Source organism: Antechinus flavipes, chromosome 3 (assembly GCF_016432865.1).
Source record: "Antechinus flavipes isolate AdamAnt ecotype Samford, QLD, Australia chromosome 3, AdamAnt_v2, whole genome shotgun sequence".
Classification (NCBI taxonomy): domain Eukaryota; kingdom Metazoa; phylum Chordata; class Mammalia; order Dasyuromorphia; family Dasyuridae; genus Antechinus; species Antechinus flavipes.
Genome location: NC_067400.1, coordinates 314454103 through 314464333, shown reverse-complemented (window position 1 = coordinate 314464333; position 10231 = coordinate 314454103). Strand labels below are relative to the sequence as shown.

General features: G+C 36.3%; 1 protein-coding gene across 4 annotated transcripts in view; it reads right to left on the bottom strand.

The window, feature by feature from the left end:
• Window positions 1–486: 486 nt before the first annotated feature.
• Window positions 487–10231, bottom strand: part of CFAP91 (cilia and flagella associated protein 91) — a 69135-nt gene continuing 59390 nt past the window's right edge. For 2 of the 4 annotated variants that reach the window (XM_051985348.1, XM_051985351.1), the window contains 4 exons: window positions 9095–9243; window positions 8523–8614; window positions 7277–7456; window positions 2914–3655 (listed from right to left, as the gene is read on the bottom strand). In XM_051985348.1, coding sequence (XP_051841308.1) covers window positions 7278–7456; window positions 8523–8614; window positions 9095–9243 — 420 coding nt within the window. In that variant the 3' untranslated portion in view covers window positions 2914–3655; window position 7277. Of the gene's footprint in view, window positions 1040–2913; window positions 3656–7276; window positions 7457–8522; window positions 8615–9094; window positions 9244–10231 lie in introns of those variants that run through there. The other 2 variants (XM_051985349.1, XM_051985350.1) reach the window with 2 other exon arrangements.

The window sequence follows — 10231 nt, the reverse complement described above, 5'->3', positions numbered from 1 at the left end:
AACTCAGTTTTTTAGAGGCAAAGAGGACCTGAACCTATAAATGAATGAATGTCGCTAACTCCCACATGGAAACTCTCTGTATCCTAGGGAATATAATCCTTCTTTAATTTTTAGTTTTAGCCATCTTGAAGCAATGAGAGCTTAAGGTACTTGTCCATGATCATACTACTAACATGTTATCACAGTTAAGACATGGCCTAAGTCTTTATGACTCCAAAACCAGCACTTTAGCCACGTACAGTCTATACAAAGTGTCTTCCTACCACAAATTCTTTTAAATGGTAAAAAAAATCAGTATCCGAGTTTTTTGTTTATAAAAAGGAAGTACCTTTTGATTAATCTACTTCCGTCCTCTCTCCCCCCCCTCCCCTTAGGAGGATTAAATGAGCAAATTTGTCAAAGTAAATTAAGAGGACAAAACAATACAACAATAATAGATATTCCACTATAAATTATTTTTCTAGATAGTTCATGAACAAAATCCACTTTTTTAAGACACTGATGAAATTTATTGATCATTAGCTTTTCATTTTAAAAAGACAGCTTATTTTGAGCCTTTGCATAGGTATATATTCCTGTTTCTGTGACAAAAAAAGAAGTCCCAAACAGAAAACCAATAATAGCTATCAGACATATGTTTTTAATGCATTGCTATTCTTTTGTTTGTTTATCGGAAAGGTGGATGCTTAGCATTTGGTGCGTTTTTCAGTAAAATGTAATGATAAAAAATAAATTAATCTGGGATATGAAGGAAGGTCAAGGAGTTAGTTCTTGGACTGATAAGCCAAGGTTCCCAACATTTAAGTGGCTCTGGAAGAAGTCTAAGCAAAAAATTAAATTCCTACATTTGGTCTCTATTACTAAAAATTATTTTAAATTACTGTATGTTTAATAAAGATAAAAGTCTCCCAAAGACCATTCTTCTTTTCCTCATGAATCACACAATGACAAAATCTCTTGTGTATCATAAGCTGGAAGAAGCAAAGATGCCTGGAATTCTTCTTGCTGATATGTACATCTTCTTTACAACATTCATTATCTGGCAAAAAAAACAAAACAAAAAAAACCCATATGCAAATATCTGCATTTTAATAAAATTTATAACACAACTCAATATTCACTTCGAAACACTCCTAGATTTGTTTTACCCATTTTATATTTCTCAAAAGAATGTACACATCATGAAAACCAGAGTAAAAATTTTGAAGCTATTAAAAGATTCTGATTTAATTAAAAAAATATTTTCCCCCTATTTTTGTGACTCTCACAAGTACTGAATATATCTATGGACTTAAGAATATTATGAAGATGTTACAAACATGCTTTCTTCTTGGCAATTTTTACAAATGGAACTAAATATGTGAATCATATTTAATCCTCTGTTAATCTCTGTTAATCCCATTTCTTTTATTCAATCTTCTCTGAACAAGTGACTTATGCCCACTGTCTCTATTTTCCTACCACTGATTCACTTCCTAAGATTCTGAAATCTGGAGTAACATCCTTTACTGCTCTATGGAAACTACCATCTTGGGTCACCAGTTATTTCTTTTCTCTGGGTTTTTTGTTTTTGCTTTCAAGAGACAATTGGGGTTAAATGACTTGCCCAGGGTCACACAACAGGAAGTGTTAATTGTCTGAGGTCAAATTTGAACTTAGGTCCTCCTGACTTCAGGGCTGATGCTCTAACCACTGTGCCACCTAGCTGCTTTGCCAGTTATTTTTTGAGAATCATTTCATGGGTACAGAAACTTGTGAAAACTGTCCTGGGCCCTCTACTTGGTGGGATATATTTTTTGGATTAGGAGGCAGCAGCTACTTGATAACCACTAAAATATAATCAGCTTTTCCCACCTGTTTGATAGAGCTTTTCCATATCATCCCATTCAGAGGCTGGGGGCTCAGGTGTGTTTATGTGCAATTAGCAGATTCTTGTCAATGCCTTACTCAATGAAAACAGTAGCTAAATTCAGTGGCTGTTTTCAAATAAAGATTTTTTTTCTCTGGAGAAAACTAACTTCTGTCTTATCAGAATGAAGGGAAAAATGGTGTATTTTGATCAATAGCGAGTGAGACAACTATGTGGGTAAATTTAGATGTGGGCTTAGTGAAGAAACTGGAAAGGTAAATGTTAAGAAAGCGGGTAAGGGTGAACAATCATAAGATATTACAGTATTTCTAACCAGCGAACCAGCAGTCCTGATACAATGAAGAACAGTGAACCTCCCAGTGGGGGCATCTCTCGGGGAACAGAAGTCACAAAGCATTTTGGAGCTCCTTACCACATGGCTCCTCAGAAATCAAACAATTAGTTTTAATATAATTTGTTGGTTCTTTATAAATACAATCACCTGATTAATGAAATTATTGTTCCTGATGGTAGGATTGTAGATTGAATGCTGGAATCCCATTTCCCAGATGAGAAACTGAGGCAGAGAGGAGTGATTTGTCTGAGTCAAACAACTAATACTAATAGCTAGCATTTACTTTCAGATTCACAAAGCACTTTGCAAATATCATTTCATTTTCTCCTCCCAACAATCTTGGTAGATGGCTTCTATTATTACCCCCATTTTAGAGATGTAGAACCTGAGGCAGATAGAGGTTAAATGGATTGCTTGGGTCACACAGCTAGGAAGTGCCTGAGGCTGGATGTGACGGGCCCAAGGGCCTACTCAGCTGGTAATTGTCAGAGGCAGCATTTGAATCCAACTCCTCCAGAGTCCAATGTCCCATCTAGCGCCACTGATTCTTAAGATATCATGAATCCCTTGGGTGTTACACCTTGGTGTGGAGGTGGGAGGAAAGGGAAGATTTGACTGGCTCCTTGTTTCCTAGCTCCACCTCAGTAAATTAAGATACAACCTATATAGGTAGAGACAATGTGTTTCCAAGAAAGGAACCAAATTCAAATTCGATGGTTTTATAGATTTTTATATATCTATATAAATGATAGATGACAATACATACAGATAGAATAAAATGTTAGATCATAGCCTGAGAAGTTTACATCCCACTCTTCTCAAAGCCAAATAAAACAAAATAAAAGAGAAATTTTTCTTAAGAAGTTTAATTAAGCAAAGATCATTAAAAACGATTATGCTTGGATAGAAACCAACAGGAAACACCACCTAACAAATTCATGAATTATGGTTTTATTTATATTTTTATTGTCAAGGCTGATAAATGTCAAACAAAATCTTATAATATGTCAATGTAACCAATTAAATTTGCTTTGTAACTATTTACATAAATATCAATGCACAAAATATTATAAACTTTCCATTCTTTCTACTTCGAAATACATCCTTATCCAGAGGTCACAGAATCGCAGCTCTAAAGTCATCTAGCCACTTCTCCTCATTTACAGATGGTGAAAGCAAGGGGACCAGGAACTTAAATGGCTTTCCCAGAGGCACATGGAAGAAGGTCTGATCATAACCTTGGTCTTCTGGCTCCAAAACTAAGGCTTCAAATATCCATTCAAGTTTCTTTGTTCATTATCTTTAATTTTTCTCCTATATGGGTGTCGCTAGCGTGGACAATACTCTGTTCTTCAGGAGGCTAATTTTTGGGGTTTTTTCCACTTTGATTGATTTCAGAAAGATCCTCCCAGGTTTCTTTGCATTCCTTATACTGGTTGACATGAATTACACTAGAGAATTCCATAATATTAGGTTACCACAATTTATTAAATCATTCCCCTGATATGACATTCAGGTTGATTACAGATTATAATTATTGCAATTATAAATAATACTTCCATAAAAATCTTTAAGTAAATAGCTTTTTTTGTGTTCTGGATAACAATTACAAGGTTTATTTTGTTATCAGGGGTATCAATCCTCAAAAGTGCTAATGTTGAATACTTGATATAAAATGGAAGATCCAGTATGGAAGATTCTCACAGCATTTGGAAGGTTAAATCTTATCACTGTGTAACTTTCAAGGTGATAAATCCATGTTAGTTCTGAATCCTTTTAATACAGTATGCCTTAGTCCTACTGGATATAGTTGGTACTTGGTCAGAGGAGTCATGTGGATCCCAAATATCCAGTTCACAAGAAAACTTCCTGAGGCAAAGCTCTGAGTCAATAACCATCTATTAAAAGGACTTGGCCCCCTTTAATGAACAAGACCTCAGCTATTCCTCATGAACCAAGATGTCCCCTTTCTCCAGAGCCTTGGTTTTAAACCCTTTGATAAAATGATATAAAGATTATGTCAAGTAAAAATACAGGATTTCACTGGTTGACAGACAGTTATACTTTCTCCCTATAGGAGGGCTAAAGAGGGCCTGTAGACAGACTTAGTTGCTGGCCAAGTTGTATGGCTACTTTCCCATATTGGGCAATGGGGAGGGATGCTGAAGGGAAGACGAACAAAAATAATCTGAAAGACTCTCCACTTCATTAGATCATCTCTACCAAACTGAGCTTAGTTACCTTAATATAGAATAAAAGTGGAGATCCTCCAGACCAGGGCTTCTTAAACCTTTTCCCACTCATGACCCCTTTTCACCAGAGAAATTTTTACATGACCCTGGTATATATAAGTATATAAAATATGTATACAAATCAAAGATTGATTGATAAATCATAATTCCACGACTCATACATTTAGTAAAGAGACCTCCATGTAATGATCCATGATCCATAGTTTTAAGAAGTTGGGATCTAGATGACTTCCTGTGGTTAAGCGATTGAACTTTATAACAAGCAAGGGAACTTATAATTTGCAGTTTAAAGTTCATGGGCCTAATATAATTAAGAATCTATCTAACCTTATCTAATTATCCCTTGATATAAGATATATACTAATATTGATGAACAAACTGATTAAATGCATATTAGTAGACAAATATAACAAATAATATCTATTCCTACAGAATCACTCTAAACTGAATAATACTGACTGGAATAAAGTAGGATCAAATTAATTCTTTGACACAATCATTCACAAAGTGGTTAGACAATAATAAGTCACCATATAAAACAATTTAAGAATAACTACTATTTATATAGCACTTTGAGGTTTGCAAGGCACTTTACTTCATCTGACCCTCACAACAGTCCCAAGAGGAAATTCCAAAAAAGATCATTTTCCCAATTTTACAAATGAGGTTACCGAGGCTGAGGGGTTAAATAAATCAACAGCTAACATTTATATGGTGTTATACGGTCTGCAAAGCACTTTACATATAATCTTTCAATGGATGATCAACACTCATGATTACACAACCAAAAAGAGTCTCTTCTGAATCTAAGTCTGTCCCGACACTAATTTCTGACATAGTATATATGGTGTATATAGTAACTTATACACTATTTATACTGACACCCACTTTCACTGAACTGAAGCACTGTGTCACAGACATTCACTGTAACCCTCTGCCATGACTTACTTCTCCGCACCAGTGTGGGTCCCTGCAGTGGCCACTGGTAGATTAATCCCACTCCTGGGCCTCCACAACTGTCTCACAATTACGCTATAAAGACAGGGAACTGGAGGATTGCTAAATGGACTCCCTAAGCAGGGAGCCCACCAAAGCCCACCTGGTCGCTCTGATCCTTGTGGTCCCAGCCTCTGAGCCCACTTTTCTGGGTCAGTAGGGTGAGTCCTGTGGCTCCTGGTCTTTAGTCCCAGGCCTTCTTATCTCTAGGGCCAGTCGCCAGGTACCTGGCAGACATGCCAAAGCAGATGTCTCAGAGGCATCTCAAGCTTGTCCTGTCCCAAGTGAAAGCTCCCCTCTTTCCCTCTTCCTAATTTTTCTGTTTCTATAGAGCTCCCCATCATCCTTGCTCCTTCTAGAGATGCAGGCGAGCCCACAAATCAGTCTGTTGCCACCCCTTCTCACTGACTACCTCCATGAACTCTCTCCACTCATCTGAGTTCCGGCTCTCATCACCTCTTGAGGAGAGTGTTGGCCCCTGGAGATAGGAAGACCTAAGGTTCAAATCCTTCCTCAGAGACGGTCAGCTAGGTGAATCTAAGTCATAAAACCTCTGTCAGCCTCAGTTTCCTCCTCTGAAAAATGGGGAAAATAATAGCACTTATCATGAGATCATATAAGCACAGCACTTTGCAAATCTCAAAGAAAACTCGACATCCTAGCTATTACTATTATTACAACCTAATTCTCTCAGTCTTAAAACATTCTCCTCTCTTGCACTCAGCTGCCAAACTGAGACTCCTCAAGCACATGTGTGATCCTGTTACAACAGACTTGGGGGCCTCCTGAACCTCTAGCTCTGGGGCTCTTTGCTTTTCTTGTGAAAAGGAGTCTCTCGAGTCCCCTTCTCAGAATTATGTACCTCAATGAATAAAATATCCAGAATGATCAACAAAATCAATTATACTGAAATAGTTTCTATAAGATTTTAAAAAGAGACTGACTGTGGATCAAAGCAAAGTATTTTCACCCTTTTGTTGCTGTTGTTTGTTGCTTGGTTTTTTCCCTTTTGATCTGTTTGGGTTTTTTTTTTTTTTTGCATAGGTTGATGAATATGGAAATAGGTTTAGAAGAAATGCACATGTTTAATCTATATCAGATTGCTTGCTGAATACAGAGGAGGTGGGGGAGAAAAATTTGGAACACAAGGTTTTGCAAAGCTGAATGTTAAAAACTATTTTTGCATGTATTTGGAAAAATTAAATACTATTAAAATTTTTTAAAGATTAAAAAATAACAAATCCATGGACCCTTGGTGTTAAGAACCCTTATTCTAAGTTAAAATATAACCTCCTCTGCTCAACAACCCTCTCTGCCTCCATCACATATTCCTTCCTTTCACATGTCTATGGCTGAGTGAAGCTGATTTTCCTGCTCTTCCTTATATAGGACACTCCTCCACCGCTTCTCTCCACATCCTAACTGGTCTTGAGAAGGAACTAAAGAGCTAATATTCCACAACTGCCTTTTTGTTCAGTCTTTTCCTCCTGACCTCTTGGTTGTGGGTACCCAGATTCTAGGCTTTGCTCTTTCTGAATCCTTTCTTCCTCTACCAGAAGGGGAAATTCTGAAGTCCAAAAGCAACATTGATTAATAATCCATGTTTAGCCAGGTTCCCCTGATCCTGTCCTTGGGCTGATGACTACCCTCCATAGCTTCTTTAAGGACTGAGGGAACCTCCTAAAAGAAGCATCTTTTGCCTTCACTCAATATAAAAGACATAATAATTGGTACACAGCTCTTTTAATTCCACAGGTCACCTCTGACTATGAGCCAGATGTTTAAAAAAAAAAAAAAAAAAGCAAACCAGAAAATCAAACTCACCTTAATCCGACTTTTTGTCTTTTTTGGCCTGCATTTTAGCAAACATCTTGTCAATCTCTGAGACTGGTCTCTGCCTGGGAGTGGGGGGCTCCTCGGGTGGAGGCTGACGCAAGGCATTTTCAGTATTTTGGTGGATAATCTGATGAGCTGCAAGAATGTGCTTCTTTTGTAAATTCTTCACTGGAGCAAAAGGAAAGAAATGCTTTTACTCTGAAAACTTATTCTGCAAAAACGTTCCAAAGGTATTTGGAAAAGATAGCAGTGAAAATGTTTTTGTTTTAAAATGTGTACATCAATTAAATCAGTAAACATTTATCATGCATTTATACTGTGTCAGGCACTACGTCAGGCACTTACTATGTGTCACGTGCTATGAATACAAAAATAAAAATGGCTGAAAGTCCTTGCCCTCAAGGAGCTTACATTCTATCTTAGGAGACATGTTCAAATGCAAGTATTTATTAAACAAATATTAGGGGGCAGTTAGATGGCACAGTGGATACAGCACCAGCTCTGAAGTCAGAAGGACCTCAGTTCAAATCTAGCCTCAGATACTTAACACTTCCTAGCTATATGACCCTAGGCAAGTCACTTAACCCCAACTGCCTCAGCAATAAATAAATAAATAAATAATATATATATATATATATATATATATATATATATATATATATATAGATATATAGATATATAGATATATATATATAGATATATATATATAGATATATGATAGTTTTGGACATGGACTCTTCCTGCAGGGTCTTCTCCATTGCTGTTTCTGCTGTGATGGTAATTGGGTCCAATATTATGTGGGGCTAAATCTGAGATATTTTCAAAACTGTATATAGAGACTTAGGATGGGAGGTGCTTCCTACCACCTTAAAGGAGAAAGAGGAAGCTAAATGTCCCAATGGACTTACTAACTGTCTGTGACCCTGGGAATGACCTGTTCAATCTGTAAAATGAGAATCATAATAGCACTTACTTCCTAGGATTGTTGTGAGGATTAAATGAGATAATAATAGTAAAGATGCCTGGCACATAGTAAGTAGTATGTAAAAATCTTAGCTATTGTTGTTGTTAGATTTGCTGTTCCTGAATTTGAGTGCTCCTGGTAGCCAAGAGTACTTATCCTCAGACTTGATCCTAGGGGCACAGTCTACCCTGATGTTCATTCCTGTTGTTTTAACAAAACAAAATATTATTTTTTGAATAAAGGTAGAAATGAGGTGTTTCCACATCTTACCTTTCTCCTTCACAAATGTTTTCTGCACTTCTGGAATCAGGAAACCATAAACCAACTCTGCAACAATCTCTTCTGACTGAAGATGAGTTCGACTAAATGATAAAATCAAGGGCATTAAAATCTTTTTGCTATAGTTTCGTTACCTTCTTGCATTAAGACCTTCCTTCTGTGGGTGATAACCTTGGTCTGAATGGGTCTGCACTGAGAGAATTTTATGAAATATACAATCCAGAGAGGTTATGAGAAGGCTACAGGATCCAGGGAGTTTCGTTCTATTTGAATCAATGCCTCTGTTGGGGAAAAGGCTGTATGAGACAGAGTTTGTAGCACAAATGTCTAAAACTTTGGAACAATCTTCTAATGCTATCTGAAATTTTGTCACTAGTCACAAAACCTCATTCGTTTTTTCTTCATGCTTTGTATAGTAGATAAGAAAGCAAAATTCACAAATGTTCAAGGACAGAGGCTTCCTAAGACCTAAGTTCTGTATTGTAAAGACTTCTTTCACAGAAAAGTAATTCAGGTTGGTAATGAACAGTGTTCATCCTGTGTTCTATTCTTTGAGTACATACCGATCTTCTATTTCATAAGCAATGTTATTGATTTCCTCAGCCATCTTCTGAATTTCTTCCCGGGCTTGTTCTTCTGCTGTATTTTCCTCTGTATTTAGTATGATGTCTTCTAGATAGGAGGTGACAGTACTCTGGTGAATTTTAATTACCTGTATCAAACATAAAATATCCTGCTTAGTTATACCAGATAAATGATGGCTGGGAAGTTCAAGATGTATCCATTTCAGCATTAGGTCTAATGCACACTATTGGCACTTAATAAATATATGTTAAAATAAGAGCTTACAGTAAATGCTAATTAAAAATTACATTAAATATTGAATAACTTTCCATATTAAGCTCTAAACTTTAGCTTGCATTACTTTAAAAGTAATTTCTTTTTAATACTGAAATTTAAAAATAACACATTTGCTTTGAACTGTTCTGAATCTTTGTGTTTTTCTTAATACAGATTTTACCTTCTTTTTTAAATGTAATTTTAATCAATGTAGACTTTACTGCATTTCTTGATATATTACATATTTTTTAAAACAATACACATATATCATATTTTATTCAAACCATGCTTTGATCTGATCATCATTTCTCTCTCTGGAAGTAGCAGGGAGAATGAGCACTTTTTATCATGATTCATTTGGAATTGTCCTGGATCACTGTTTTCAGCAGAGCAGCTAAGTCTTTCACAGTTGATTATCATTGCCATATTGCCATTAATGTATATAATGTTCTCCTGGTTCTGTTCATTTCACTTTAGATCAGGTCATATAAGCAGCCCCTCATCATTTCTTGTAGCCCAATAGTATTCCATCAATTTAATTATAAATCACAATTTGCCCATCCATTTCCTGATTGAGGAGCATCCCCTCAATTTTCAGTTCTTTACCAAAACAAAATGCACTGCTGTAAGTATTTTTGTACATATAAGTCATTTCCCCTTTTCTTTGACCTCTTTGCAAAGTATCCCTATTAGCAAATAAAAAGTCAAAGGGTCTGCACAGGTTTACAGACTTTTGGGAATAGTTCCAAATTGTTCTCCTAAATGGTTGAACTCAAAAATTGTGAATCCAAATCTCTGGCTCTTCTATTGCATCCCATAATCACCTGTTTTACCTTTCTCCCTCTAACCTCCAATTCTGG